The sequence below is a fragment of the Aptenodytes patagonicus genome, chromosome 5 (genome assembly GCF_965638725.1).
Source record: "Aptenodytes patagonicus chromosome 5, bAptPat1.pri.cur, whole genome shotgun sequence".
Classification (NCBI taxonomy): Eukaryota; Metazoa; Chordata; class Aves; order Sphenisciformes; family Spheniscidae; genus Aptenodytes; species Aptenodytes patagonicus.
The window spans coordinates 13,527,005-13,542,189 of NC_134953.1; the positions used below are offsets into that span (position 1 = coordinate 13,527,005).

General features: G+C 40.8%; 1 protein-coding gene across 4 annotated transcripts in view; it reads right to left on the bottom strand.

Moving 5' to 3' along the window:
• Positions 1-15,185, bottom strand: part of PANK1 (pantothenate kinase 1) — a 49,998-nt gene that overhangs the window by 32,223 nt on the left and 2,590 nt on the right. The window contains exons 1-4 of one of the 4 annotated variants that reach the window (XM_076338732.1): positions 11,927-11,996; positions 8,055-8,150; positions 7,683-7,801; positions 2,849-2,961 (exon numbers count right to left, since the gene is read on the bottom strand). In XM_076338732.1, coding sequence (XP_076194847.1) covers positions 2,849-2,961; positions 7,683-7,735 — 166 coding nt within the window. In that variant the 5' untranslated portion in view covers positions 7,736-7,801; positions 8,055-8,150; positions 11,927-11,996. Of the gene's footprint in view, positions 1-2,848; positions 2,962-6,748; positions 6,844-7,682; positions 7,802-8,054; positions 8,151-11,926; positions 11,997-15,185 lie in introns of those variants that run through there. The other 3 variants (XM_076338733.1, XM_076338736.1, XM_076338734.1) reach the window with 3 other exon arrangements.

Consider the following 15,185-nt stretch of genomic DNA (forward strand, 5'->3'; position numbering starts at 1 on the left):
CTCATGTCCTCAGGTGCATATAGCATTGCGTATTTTGGGCACAAGCACTCCATTTGGCATTCAGGGGAAAAAGACCTGAGCCTTTTGCATTAATAAATTTGAAACTGGGAGCAGATGAACTGTTCATCCTATTCTGCATCAGCTGCGAGCCACAGGTAGAACCACAGCACCACATTTCATGAACTCATTGTCTGATGTAGTGACGTAGACAGCCTGTGCTCTTCTAATATTCTGCACAGGGGCTAAATTGGCAACATGAAGGTCTCACACTATACTTAGTATTTGAAAATCTGGAACATCTTAGAAAACACAATCTGGAAGAAATATGACAGAAGTGATAACGTCACCTCCTCAAAACAGGACAAAAAGTAGAAACAAACTGTCCTGCTACTCTCAGAGTTGAGCAGTTGGCTCAAGACCTGCTGTCTGCTGTTTTTTTATCCGTACTATTTATGAGACAATGCATCACAGCACAACTGGCTGAAAGCAGGTAATGTTTTTAAGAGGTACTACACTCTTGCCTTCATACCACACATACACATTCAGTATGTTACTGCCTACTCTACATCACTTTATATTAATTTCTGTATATTTTATATATATTTAAGTTGTTGCAAATCAAGAACTAAGTGGAACATACAACATCCGTCAATGAAGTCATGGCATGTATTACAGGTTCAGCTTCTAACACTTTGGAGCAACCAAAGTAAATTTTTCCTCTTCCTTTTAGCCTAACTTTCTAAACAAACACTGTGAGCCAGTTCAGTTTTCAGTCTAACCTGCAGGACAACAATCCAGGTAGAGGTGCAATACTGACAAACAAAATCGAGGATGCTTCCAGCTCTTTCAATATTAACGTTTACTCAGTATTTCTGTCTTCCTTTCTGAACAGGAGTAGGTGGAAACTACTTGTTTATTTTTAAATATTTTCCTACATATTTCACTGTAAACCAGCAATCTGGTGGGAAAAGGACTACAAACACATAGTATGCTGAAGAATCCAGGACACAAATGGACTCAGAACAGTGAACAAGTCTGCTATACTGACTCACTGCATATTACACATTTGCATGGCAAACACTTCATGGATTATTCCATACCTGCCTGAACGTCAGACACCCAGCTTTCTATCACCTCTATTTATTTGTTTATAAACACAGAGAGCCAGGCTGCAATTCTCTTAACTCTATGAGTCAGCTTCAGCAAACTAACGACTACCTTGTGGTTAAGATACTCTGCCACAGGATCAAAAGTGCTGTGCTCCAGCCCCCAGAGTTTCAAAACCAATGGAACCAAAAAAAAAAAAAAAACCCCAAACCCCCACCCTTTCAGGTATGTTATCATCGGGCAACCTGGCCTGAAATTTTTAGGAACCTATGAGGATTAGCTCCTCCTCCCTCATTCTGTGGGGCTCCCATATCCCTGGTCTGAGGCTAAGCTAAAATAAGCATCAAGCAGGTGCAGTCCACATGTAAATCCATTACCCAAGAACCAAAAAAATCTTACAGAGCACCAGTGGTGTTATTCTAATTCAAAGCCAGCCAGCTACAAAGCTTTGGTCATATATTGGAGAGACGTGGTAATGAGGAGCACGTACACATCTCAAATTACACAAACTGTTTTATGCAATGCAAAGAGTGTCATGAAACAGACTTCCGGCATAGCTGCCTGCAGATTTATGTTCAAGGGGTTGCTGGCACTCTGCCATTCCTGTTTATATTTCCATTCAGGTTACTTCTATGTTTATCCTGTTTCTATATTGCAGGAAAGTCATACTAGTTCTTATTCAATGTTATCCCTTTGAAAATAAAGCAAATACAGTACAGCTTAATAAATTAACATAAAAATAAGAACATTCCTTGCAAAAAATCAGATACTGTTGATTTGGTTTAGGTATATTCACATATCACACATACCAAAAGGAAAGTGCCAAGTCTAGGAGTCCAGTATTTCTTCCTAATTTCTTTTCAGAACTGGGAAAAAAAACCCATACTTTTTTGGCATATGCAGGACCTTCGGTTGACACATGTTTAAAATATATTTTGATGCTCTTTTTCCCTTACTTTGAATTGCAGGGCTAGAAGACCAACAGTCAACATAACTATATAACGACAAATGATAGATGTATAAATCAAATGGGACAAAACAGCTCTAAAACTGTGTAGAATTCTTATCTGGAAAATGCAATGACAGAGTATTTAAAAAGGGACCCAAAGGGCTCTAGTATTATCAGTGTGGTCTCAGGAAAGCTAAGCCTTACTATGACAACAGCTAGCTAGCACGAGAATTCTGCTTTCCCCAAACACTAACTCATCTGAGAGGGGAAACTGATTGCAGATGACAAAGGAAGTGAAGGGCATAAATTTAGTCATATGCCTAAATCTTTGCCAGATTGAGGCCAAGAAAGATTATGTTGAGACCATCAGTTCCTTCTCTCCCCACCCACCTCCAGGTGCAGGCTCCTTTCAATTATGCCTTCCGGGGCACTTAAACAAAACTTGTTGATTTAATGAAGAAAAGTCCTGTTCCCCTGCACAAAGTTGAAGCTCATCTCCCCTTCACTTTCATCAAGGGAAAGAAAGATGGAGAAAGGCACTCTGTCTAAGCAGGAACTTAGCTTTGGCAGTCTGAACAGCCCTCAGGAGGAATGTTCTTTTATTTCATTGATGACAAATAGGGCATAGATAGATCTCCTGGCCCAAGCACCAAGCTGAGTGTCCAGGCAAGGCAGTATGAATGCTACCTGGAAAAAGTTGTCTGGACTAGGACATGACTTACATATCTAACAACAATAGCCAAGACTAGGGAATAACAGTCAGAAGAGTACATAGGTGTAGTCTGGTCTTACCAGCCTGCCCATCCCTGTGGCCAGACTTTGCAGTGGCCCAAGCGGTTTCTACAGTTATCCTCTGGCAGTTCTGAGATGAGGTTAGAGATTGTGGTTGCCGTCTTTCATCCCAACTGAAAAAAAGCATGCAGCAGTCACAAAACAGTGAGAACCTTTTCCTTCTAAAGCCTTCCCTGCCAATACCTCTATTTCTCTGTGTCCAACTAGACAATTACAACTTAATTTGCAGGTGAATTTACGCTCCACAACTTTAACTGATACCTGGCAGAGCTGTTGGTGCCCTTCTTTTATAGGAAACAAAAACCTTCAGTGCCTTAGTTCAGACATTTCAACTAAAACTCCCCAAATTAGTAAACATTTAAAATCTAGTCCTTGATTATTGCTTAGGAGTACAAGCCAGTGAAGATAAAGTAGGTGTATGGAGGTGAATCATCTTTTTTTCTATGCCATAGTTTCTATTCTGCAGAGTTCGTAAAAAAAGGAAAAGCCAGGTAATGGATTCAAACTATTTGGTCTGTAAAAAAGCTAAAAATCTCCTTTCAAATACACTCTCCTTTGCCCCCATCCACTCTATCTCGTACCTAAGTATTTGGCTCAGTGTACTGCTGCTTATCTTTAACTATCAAACAAATATACAAAATGTAATTGGAAAACATGCAAGCTCACAACCCACTGATTGAGAAATACTGTTCATCATCATAAAAAAATGATTGCAACAAGTGGCAGAGCATTTGGTAGAGGAAACAACGGCCTTTGCTCCCGACTGCTCCCCCATAGACAATTACCCTCATGTATGTACACATACTGGTTTTGCTTGGCTGAACGTCTTCACTTTCTTTTCAACTTGGTGTTTTTATATGGTCCTTCATAATGCCATCAGGAGGGAAGTGACAGTTTTAAACCATGCACTTTGAAAGACAACAACAGAATGGCTGACAATTACAAAAGACTCTCTCTTCCTCATTCAGCACTGCCACATCTGAAGAGGAGGAGAAACTGGTTCTCCTATCAATACTCAGCTGCACAGGTATTTTTCACTTGCCTTGGTCTGTATTCCCAGAGCTTAAATGCTAACATGAAATTCCCATGGATATTACTGATTATGAATCAGGTAACAACAGGGAACCAGCCTTTCTATGCCTGTATGTGGAAGAGGAAAAAAAGGCAGCTCTCTGAACTATTCTAGCTAGACACACATATCTCCAATGCAGACAAAACTGGCTTACTCCTCTAACCCAGTAGGGAACACACAGTGTCCATCAGAGGGTAGAAAGGACACAGAGCTTTTATTTTCCTTCTTCCAAACTAGTCCACAGATGGGAATCACTGTAAAATGGAAACACACCACACCTTTGGTATTTCTCCTCAACTGCCTTCAGTAAGCAGGGAAGCAAGCGTATGTCTGAATGAGCATTTAAGCACAGGGTTAAGTCCAAACACCACAACTAATCTAGAGTTAAAACTTTAGTACTTGAACAATATTTCAGATAGATAAACCAAAGATTTGTTTAGGTTTTTGATGCTGAAAAAACATTTAATATGTTGTCCTGGTTAAACCACGACATATGTCCTTGTGAGATTAAGCTGAAACCACAGACAATAAAACTCAAATGCTAATCTTTTTTAAAATATCTTTTTTATCCATGTTTGCTACGAATGAGAGTCTTTTGTAGGAAGGGGCCGTGCTATAAACGACATATTTGTTCCTAAAGGCTCCAACTACCTAGTAACAAAGAAGGGAAACAACCAAACATTATGCTAACATTGGGTTGGTTTGCCACAGTTACATCCTCTGATACTTCTGGGACTGGTGACCTTTCAGAGTAACTATTACAGTGAATAGTCTGTTCTGTGCAATGCATTTCATTTTGTTCAGGAGGCCAGTTTAGAGCTTTCAGGTTTTCACAAGGTCAATACAAACTATGTACACACAAAAAAAGAAAAACAGAACTATAATCATAGACTTCTGTCTTCTCATTAGATACATCATGAAAAACCCCCAACAATAGAAAGTAACTTCCAGGGTCTCTCCTGCATAGAAGGCAACTTGCATTTCATTGCAGGAATCTTAGTGTCACCAAAATATTTGTTTTCTTGTAATAAAACATAACTAATACAAACACACACTTGGTCTAATGGGAATTTAAGACTCAAAGAGACCATCTGTGTCATCAAAACAAGTTCTTTGAATCAATGATTAACTTGAAAGGGTCGAAGAAATATATATGCCAAGTACCACGGAGCACAAAAGATTTTGTATTATCTCGTAACAGATGACTGAACACCTTGGGACCAAAGCATTATTTTGACACTCACATATAAAGTCCTAATTATACACATTTATTATTCTTTTTAACCCAGAATGGTAAATCAGACTCCTTGATCTCATGAACACTGCTAACCAAATTTGTTGTATTTATCCTTAATTTTGACATGGAAGTCAGATAAAGAAGCTACAGAGTTACTTTTGGTGCCAGCGATTTCACACATGGGAAGAGAAAGCAAAAGCGTTGTGTATCTCCTGTAAAACAGGAGACAAAGATACCTTTTTTGTTTACAAAACCTCTGTATATCCACTGAAAACAGAACTGATAGGGCTAAGACATCAATCTCATACTTTTTGCCTGACTGCTCTAAAAGTAGCAAGCACCAATTGATTTGCTTGTCCTCCATTTACAAAATTTACTTAAAATACTAAAGGAGACATTTATCTTCCTTCCATTTCCTCTTAGTGGGAAAGGAAAATAAAAACAAAAAAAAGAGAACAAGCACACAAGCCAGAAAGGAAGGTACAGCTACCCCATCAGATGAAGGTATGAGGAAAATACCGCTGCAGTGGTAATGAGGCATCAGTGGTCAAGGACTGCAAATAAGAGAATCCCCACAAATTACATGACATGACCTAGTCTCCGTTCACAGGCACAACTGAAATCTAGTATAAGCTGGAATTGATATGCCTGACCTAAAATCCTAAACCAAGAAAAGCTGTCTGATTTATGATCTCCTTACCATTGCCAGTCTTCAGGCCTTAGATCATCCCAGAACATATGAACTAAACAATGCATACATAAACCAAGTCATTTTTAGAGCAGATTAATTCCCACATTTTGAGGCAAATGCAAACAGCACTGGATTGACACATCATGACTGTTTTCACAGGATTAGCAAAGACTACCAAATCAATGAAAACATTAAAAAACCAAGAGATCTCCTTCCTGCAGAAAGCAATCAGGCTGGAACCCTAGTTTCAGTGAACTAGAAAGTCTGTGGTTAAAACAAAAAAAAAAACAATTCTCCGCCCCTATTCATCAAGTTTAAATTTGATTTTAAGCAGACTGATTTCACTCACAGCACAGACTGGCATAAGGAAAAAGGAAGAAGACATTAACATAGTTCTGAATTTAAACAGTTTGCACTTATGTAGTGCTCTGTACCCACAGATCTTCAGACACTTCACAAACTGTGAATAACTGCTCTTCTCACCTCCCATTTAAAGAAACAAAAGCAACAATGCTAAAACAAAAAGTAGTGATAGAGCTGAGAAAGGACTTGCAGACAGGTCTCACCTCTGAGCTAAAACCTGTATTTGGATCAGTTTAACCCAAAATGGAAAGTAAAATACCCATGCCCCCCAACAGGAAAATTTAGTTGCAGTATTCCAGAGTCATTTTCAGATTTTTAACTCATTTGCCTAGGCAGGGTCAGTGCTGAAATGGAAATCTGAAAGACTTCTGTTTGAAAAACATCAGAACATCTTAATTTTCTTAAAAGGAATTCCCATTTTTCTCAGCCAATCATAGATTCAAGAAACAGCTTCCGTTCCCCAGCAGTTGTATTCTCAGCAAAATTGGCTATTAATCTAGCAACGCTTTGGGTTGGCCGATTAGCAGTCAAACTTACATTTCATCAGACAGAACATGCTGTCTTCCATTTGATATGGCAGGGCCCTGGAAAAACTCCTCCTTCATGCTGCTCATTGAAAACAGGATCCATTTAGGTTTAAAAAACAAACAAACAAACAAAAAAACCCTCCTTGCAGTTTCAGCAAATTAACTCATCAGTATTATCTTCCTTTGTTGAAGGTCCTTGAGCCTATTGGAAACATACATTTTCACTTCACTGACATTTTGCTGTTCTGCTTGTAAAATTCAGCGAAAAGCTACCTATTTGTCTTTGTGTGTACATCCACATAAGTGATGTCATTTGGCCGTTACCAGTGTGACCAAAGTTCTAGGCACACAGGTTACTGACCTCAAAACACGCTGTTTGAAATCCTTGTTTGACATAATTTGTGTTACTCTCTACGTCAATAGTTATTTGATCTGTTGTCTACTATATTTACAACTGAACAAAATAAAGAGAATAGAAACTACCACTCAATGCAGTTTTCTTAATACATTCTCCTGTCTCAGTACAGGAGTAATTTCAGCTACACTAGCAAATAGCCTGCTTTTTAAGAACAAGGATGTATAGGTATCTGCAACGAACGTGAATAATTTCTGATGTTATTAGAAACTTAAACTCACAGTTTAAGAATCATAGTTGAGAAACATGAACATCTCACTAAAATGTGCCGGACTTTCCTCTTCATTACTTCAGCTGAAAATCATTCCGAACTATTACAATAAAATTTTGTTCCATATTTTCATTGCATGATGAACGTCCAACATGGAGGTAACACCTGACTTCTTTAGGAAAGAGTGTATGTATAGCCAGATGAAACCGGGTTCCCCGCAACCAGGGACACTGAACTTTGATATGAGTTAATGGTACAGAGGAAGGACAGGAACAAAGAGAACTGGAGGGGAAAGAGAAAGATGAACAACAGACTTGCCTAATAAGAGGCCAGCAATCCCAAATCTGTGGCCTGTGTTCTCTTCCCATCATAGGCAGGCATCGGCATTAGTTGCGGTTTCATCAGATCAGACCTCCATTGTGATACCACCTTACGAACTGCAGCCAAGGAGGAGGGGCGAGGGTGGGGAGGGAAAAGGAAACGAGAGAGAGGGTTACAGCCAACAATGTGTTACTATACCCGTCCCAAGCAAAGATGGCGTGGATCTTCCCATCATCCCCACGTCAATGTTCTCAATAATATTCATCAAACAATTTATTAAGAATTCTGAGGTGAAAAGTTTATTCATAGGAATGTTCCTGTGATGCAGCTTTAATAAATCACAGTTCCTGGATGGAAAGAAATACATACCACATTAGATCTTCCTTGCCCAAGGTCACTGCTGAGATTCTTGGTGGCCACAGCTGCTTTAGACACCCAGTAGCTAGCTACATCATCCACCTAAAACTGAAAACAAAACATCAGATAAAAAAATTTGGCATGTGTAACAACCTCAAGCAGCACTGTGGCATAATTTGCAGGGTATAGCTACATTTGTTATACCTGAAATCAACCCTCATGTTTATTTGTAACAGCAATAGCCATCTGATTAAAACAATAATAAAACTATAACATCTATTTCTGAGTCACTTGTCGTGGATAATTAATTTGCCAAGAGCATGAGCCACCCAGTTAGAAATTAGTTAGAGAATGACTCATTTCTAACTTTATACTAATATTATCCTTAAAATAAAAGGATTCCTCCCTTACCCCTAAATTGTTGCATGTTTTGGTTATTTTCACAATGCCAAAATCTGCTTTATATAGAATATTTGGATTAATTGTTGGAATAATTCTCTTCATTTTATAATGCCATTCACCCAGAAAGATCTTACGGTGCTTTATAAATGTGTGTGTATTCTTCAGTACACCCACATATATGATGAAGCGTGGTAGCATGACAGTACTTGGTAACACTATACAAAAGCACCTGACTGGAACTGCAGTGCTATAATCTGTTGAAACAGCAAAGGGAAATTCAGATACACAAAACTGAATTACTAACAATGGAATTTTGCCATTTACACCTCAGTTTTTGCAAAATGGGGTTTATTCTGACTACAGAGGGTCAGATCAGCCAGTGCTTGGTAATATTTATCATTTCAGTGGAAACCTTTCAGTTTCTTCAGGTTTCAGCTGTGAGAAAACTTCCAGTAAGGAAGCCTGGCCTGTTTCAAAACTCTGCTGATCCTTGGCTGCAGCATGTTGTGACAACATCAGGCAGGGCAGCATCAAATGGAGAACTATAGGTTGAACTACGTTTGGAAATACTCTCTCTCTAACTCTGCAAGTCTGGATATGCCCAAAGGCTGCAATCCAGCCAGCCACCTGCGTATTTGACTCCTTGCTGAAGAATTGCCAAAGATGCAACTTCACAAGCAATTTAGCCAATCTAAGACCACTTAACAGAAGAGAAGCAGCCCTTTTGTCCCACCAGCATTTCTGCCTGCTCTTCTGCTGTCCCAGCACCTGTTTGGCCACATAGATCTACTTGCTAATTTGGCTGAAAATAATGGTATAAGAATGTGTTTAAAAAACAAGCTGCTCATTAATCCACTCTTTGAGAAGCAACTGAGACTTCATGAGTTTTCATCATCTTTCATCTGCTGGTCCACTTTCAGGGAAGAAGAGTGTGTTTCTCTTCAAGGACTGCAAAGAGCACTGTAGTCCGATTGCATGGCACAAATACAGGCCCTTCTTTTCAGGAGTATGACTTCATTCTATGCAGGGCAGATGTCTAGTGTATATTAAGCTCCCTGCCTTCTGTTTTTCCTACAGGATGGGCAATGCCCAGCCTGAAATACTAATAAAATATAAGCTTAAAAAAAAAAAAAAAACAAGGCAAGCTTAGACAAAACCAGGAAATGTCCTCAATATCCTGGGCCACTTCCTATTGTCACAGAGCCATTATTTTCAAGTCCTTTAAAGATAAGTCACCGGTTAAGAAATTTGTTTTCTAAATGTTCATTCCTTGCCCTTTTATCATGCTGTAGGATAACTGCGTCACCCAATACTAGACATTAATTTTGACACCTAAACTACGAGGCTAGTGAAGAAAGCAAGGCTCCTCCAGAGGGCAATTCAGGTTGCGGTTATATTACTTAGCTGTACCACATAGCATAACTGCACTTCCAGAACAAGAATTTAACTTAACTAATAGCCTGAAACTATTCTGAGCGTTTCTCTCCACTGGCTCTACAGGAAGCCCAGGTTAAAACATCTGAAGGTCAGTGGCGTGACTATCCCACTCCAGTCGCATCTTCACAGGAGTTCAAGGAGAAGCTCCAAGTGCCCAAAGCCACGATGACATTCCAAGGAACAGTGCATAATGTCAGAGAACGGCACTAGTTTCTGTCTGTCAAGACAGACAGTTGACACTTGCCAAGAATAAAAGAAGCTCCGTCTTGGGTGTCAGAGCCAGAAAGATGAGTAATACTACACTGAAATACTGTAATGGCTACACTGTAACATATCCTGCTCCTTGGATTTAGCCCGTGTTAACAAGCAGTAAGCGTCTTGCTCTTGAACCACATCTTTTTGAGGCACCTTATATTTTTGAGACACAGAAGTGTCCAGTCTTCTGGCTTCTACACAGAACTTATATATATACACACGTACACACACACCACTTTAGCGGAAATCTTTCAGTTTCTTCAGCTATCAGCTATAAATCTGATACATATTTAGATATATCTTGGTATCTTGGCCAGCTTCCCTATTTCAGAAGTGCATTACTCTAGATACGTATTGACTTCATGTTCCAATTTATTTATCTTGTTAAGTTTCTAGTAAGATGACAAAACAACAGTTGAGAATGTAGTGATCAACAGAATGCCTTTGGTAAAATTTTCTGGAGCTGTTCTGAGGGCTCTGGGACCATTAGACAGCTATTTACAGCCTGTATTTTATGTAACGCTACAAAAGAAGAAACAGTATTCTCAAAAAAGTAATCCTAAGGATTAAAGCTTGAATTTCTTACACCATGAAGAATTTCCATAAGCAGTCTGGAACTAAAATGAAACTTCTGAAACCTCAATTGAAATAAAACTCAAACATATGTTTCATTTTAGAAAAGTCAATCCTGAGATTTTACCTTTAAACTATGGTTACCCATGTTGGTATTTATACAGCTCTGTGGATGATTGAAAAAGAATCAACAACACATGGAGAGAAATAAAATTTTACTAGTAAGATTTGGAATTAATCCCCAGCCCTTAACCTGGAGGTTACAAGCTAACACACTGCCTGCAAAGAAAATAATTAACATCATGTAGGGCAAAAAGTGGCAACAGTCCCAGACTTGGAGCTAAAAAGACATTATGCAAATATTTGCAGAACTTAGGCACAGGTTTAGAAATTAAAAAAAAAAAAAAAAAAAAAAGAGGGGGCATTTCAGGGAACCAAACAAAATTTGGATACACAGTTCAAATACCCTTCATGAAATATAAGCAGCATGTATAAAAAACATTTTCTGAAGTAGCTAATGTTCCTGGACTGTATCTGTCCTTCTGTATCAACAACACTACTCCATTTTTATGTCCAAAGGATACAAGGACGTGAAATCCATAGGAAAACTATGGTGCAAGATCCTGGCTATGTGAAAACAGTGGCAAAACTCATACTGACTTCTCTATGTACAGGATTCAATTTATTATGTAGAGCCATTTCTAACAGTATATCCCGAGACATCAGAATATTACACACCTAGACAATACCAACCGTCAGTCTTCCTGCTTGTGGATTCTCTGACAAGGTTTCCAATTACGTGATTACCAGTAGCTCAGAAATGCCTGGTTTACATGATTCAGCATGATCACAGCCCAAAGTGAGACAGTGTACTGGGTCTGGTTGGGATGGAGTTAATTTTCTGGGGCACATCACAAATGCCCCAGAAACTATATTTAGCAACCAGTTCTACGGAAAAGCCATCTATGCAGACTTGTTCTTAAAAATAAGACAGCGCACAATTTAAGAGTAGTCCTCTTTTCTTATATAAATATGCTTTCACAAAAAAACCTTTGACTGTGTATTTTTTAAACAATTGTTTTACTATTCACAACACGTATCTTAAACACCTGATAACTAATTACACTATTCACTACATGACTATGAATCAGTCGGGCAAAACAGATGATACATTTATAGGACAAATACTTGTGTCACAATGTGAAAACAGTTCTTACCATTTTCTCCAACGGAGGCCACTTTTGCTGTTACATTGACTAATATGATATTGTGTTGTTTGGCCTCATCAGCCGACCCATGTCTAAACGCTTCAGCCCCTTTCAGCAGTAAAGAAGCAAAATACTTAGCCATCACTAGTGGTCTTATAGCATCTGTTACCAGAGTTACAGAAAGACCCTAGAAAAGGCAGAAGAAAAAAAAAGTAGATTTTTTTTTTGCCCTCCAGTTAGTAAAGCTTCGGTTTCCTTTGGTTGTAAAACATACATAAATATATATATACACACACACCCCCATACACAAAATATTTCTCAATTATTATTCATCTTGACAGCCTATTAAATTTTACTCCAAACTGGCAGTTCAAATGAGTAGGGTATAACATAGAAACATTTAGGAAAAATATTTTATCATCATTTATGCTGTGATGACGTTAAGAAGCCTCTGTGAGGTTAAGAACCCCACTATATTAGGAAAACATGAGTACAACTGCCCTAATGGAAGACCCTAACGATCCTGCCTTGAAAAGCCTCCTGTTCATAGTAACAAAAGATTTAAATATGGGTGGGTGGGTGGAGAAAACACACAGCACTCTAATACTGAAAAAATTAACTGCATTACTAATTCCTCAAAATACCAAAGCCATTCACTTGCTTTAGTCGCTAGAGCCAGTATAGAACACTATCACTATGAGCCACTTTGTTACACATGCTTATTAAAGAGCTGTTCAAATGAAAATAACCTGAGAACCTAAGTACACTCATACACTTGGTAAGCATAATTATCCAAGACACACAATTATGTCTTCAGGTATGTTTTAAGCCTGGTGATGAGAGGTAGAACGTTCTGATTTCAAAATGCTAGATCTGACCTTCAAAACTGTGATTATTTATATTACCGTATTACAGAGAATAATCGATTTTGAAACTTTTTGGCTTAATTACAAGATTAAAAGGTTGGTTACAGCTGAAATGATCTCTTTAGCTCATCAGAGAATTATGCAACAATTCAAAGAGGGACAGAAGGAATAACCAGAGGGTTGAGGGAGAAGCAGGAAGAAACAGCGATAGCTTTTTTGTCGCAATTGCACTCTTTACAAAGACTAAGTCTTGAGTTATGCAAACTGAACAAAATACATCTCAGTTAATATATTTCAAATCTTCTCCTATGTAAGACAATACAGCTCCTGCTCAAGGAGTAATCCCTATGTTTGCCATGCACAGGTTTTCAAATGAAGATACGAAGATTTAAAAACAGTATGCTGAGCACATCGCACGTTTTCATTACACAGAACATGGGCATGGGACCAGGTGGCCTCACTGCATCTATGAGAAGAACACACATGGCAGTACCTAATAAAGCCTTCTTAACACAACCGTATCTCCAGCTGTGAGCTCCCTGTCTCTTCTGTCCTCAGTGAATGACTTTTTAAACAACCGTGACCACAAAGCACAGGCAACCCCAACACCTTACTTGCTGGAGCAGCCAGCCCTGGCCCTGGGAAGCGGCCAGAGGCCAAGCATCAAGGCCCAAGTCCAGCACCAGGCGCTACGGCTTGCCTCCAGCTGCCCATCAGCGATCCCCTCCTTCGTCCCCAGGTTCCTGGCTGGCTATCTCACAATGGCACGCGCTCCTCAAACCCTCTCTTTGCCGGTGCATCTATGATTCATTTTCCAGACTGTATTTTATGCTCCCAGAGCACCTCAAGGGAGCGGCCTCATGAGCATCTGCAAGCTCCTTCCAGCGACAGTTTCCTCCCACCCCACCTGACATCCCGCAATTACTCAGTTAACCAAATTAGACACAAAAACAGCCGCGGCATTTGCAGGCCGGGGGCTGGTAGAAAGCCCCTGTCCCTCCGGGGAAAGGGCCCCGACTCCCCGGCCAGCCGCCCTTCGCCGCCCGCCTCGCCGCGGCGGCTGGAGACACCGCCGGGGCCGGCTCCGGCGCCCGGCCCCGCGCCGCCGCTGGGCTCCTGCGGGCCGCCCCCGCTCCCCACCCTGCGCAGCCGGGCCTCGCCCAGCCCCGCTGCGATCTCCCGGGCCCCGACGCCGTCACCTGCCCCCGGGGCGAAGCCTCCCGAGCCGGGGAGCGCCCGCGGCCGCGCCCGGCTCCCGCAGCAGCAGCCGCCAGGCCGGGCCGGGCCGGGCCGGGCCGAGGCGCTTTCCGCCGGCGATGGGGGCAGCGCAAGGCGGGCTGCGGCGTCGCTCCCCGCCGGGGCGGTTTCCGCCAGCGCTGTGGGCCGAGCGGGGCCGGGAGGGCCTCTGCGACGGGGCCGAGGCGCTAACGCTGGACATTGCTGCGAGCCTCACGCTCTGGGCCACGTCACCTCGCCTCCCGTAATTAATGTGGCCTATGTTCATGTCTGTCTGAAGGATGAAACGCTGCGCCAGTCAACTTACACAGGATGGCAAACCTGAACGTTTGTTTGCTTGCAGGTGACCGCCTCCGTGCTGCTCAGTTCAGGGGAAAGCTTGAACACATGCACGCTAAAGCACAAAAATTACACCGACAAACCCAAGCCATTTTTCTCTTAAGTCTGTGCCTTTAAAGCTAGTCTTGAGCAGGAAACAAACAAATAGGTAAAGAATCAAAAGTCAGCCATAGAAAAATGATACTGAACAAACTGGGAAACGTGAGACTGAAGAAATAGCCCATTGCTTAGAAGAGATGATAAAGGAAAACATACCTATATTACTAAAGAAAAATAAGGAAATGAACAGCCTGCAAAGTCATGAGTTCATAAAATCAGCTGTATATGCATTAGAAATAATGTCACCTGAAGGCAACTGATTGTCCTGGTTTCAGCAGGGATAGAGTTAATTTCCTTCCTAGTAGCTGGTACAGTGCTGTGTTTTGGATTTAGGATGAGAACAATGTTGATAACACACCGATGTTTTAGTTGTTGCTAGGTAATGCTTACACTAGCCAAGGACTTTTCAGCTTCCCATGCTCTACCGACTGAGAAGGCTGGAGGTGCACAAGAAGCTGGGAGGGGGCACAGCCAAACTGGCCAAAGGGACATTCCATACCATGGGACGTCATGCTCAGTACATAAACTGGGGAAAGCTGGCCGGGGGGGCCGCTGCTCGGGGACTGGCTGGGCATCGGTCGGCGGGTGGTGAGCAATTGCACTGTGCATCACTTGCTTTGTATATTATTATTACATTATTATTATTATTGTTGTTATTATTTTATTTCCATTATTAAACTGTTTTTATCTCAACCCATGAGTTTTTTCTCACTTCTACTCTTCCAATT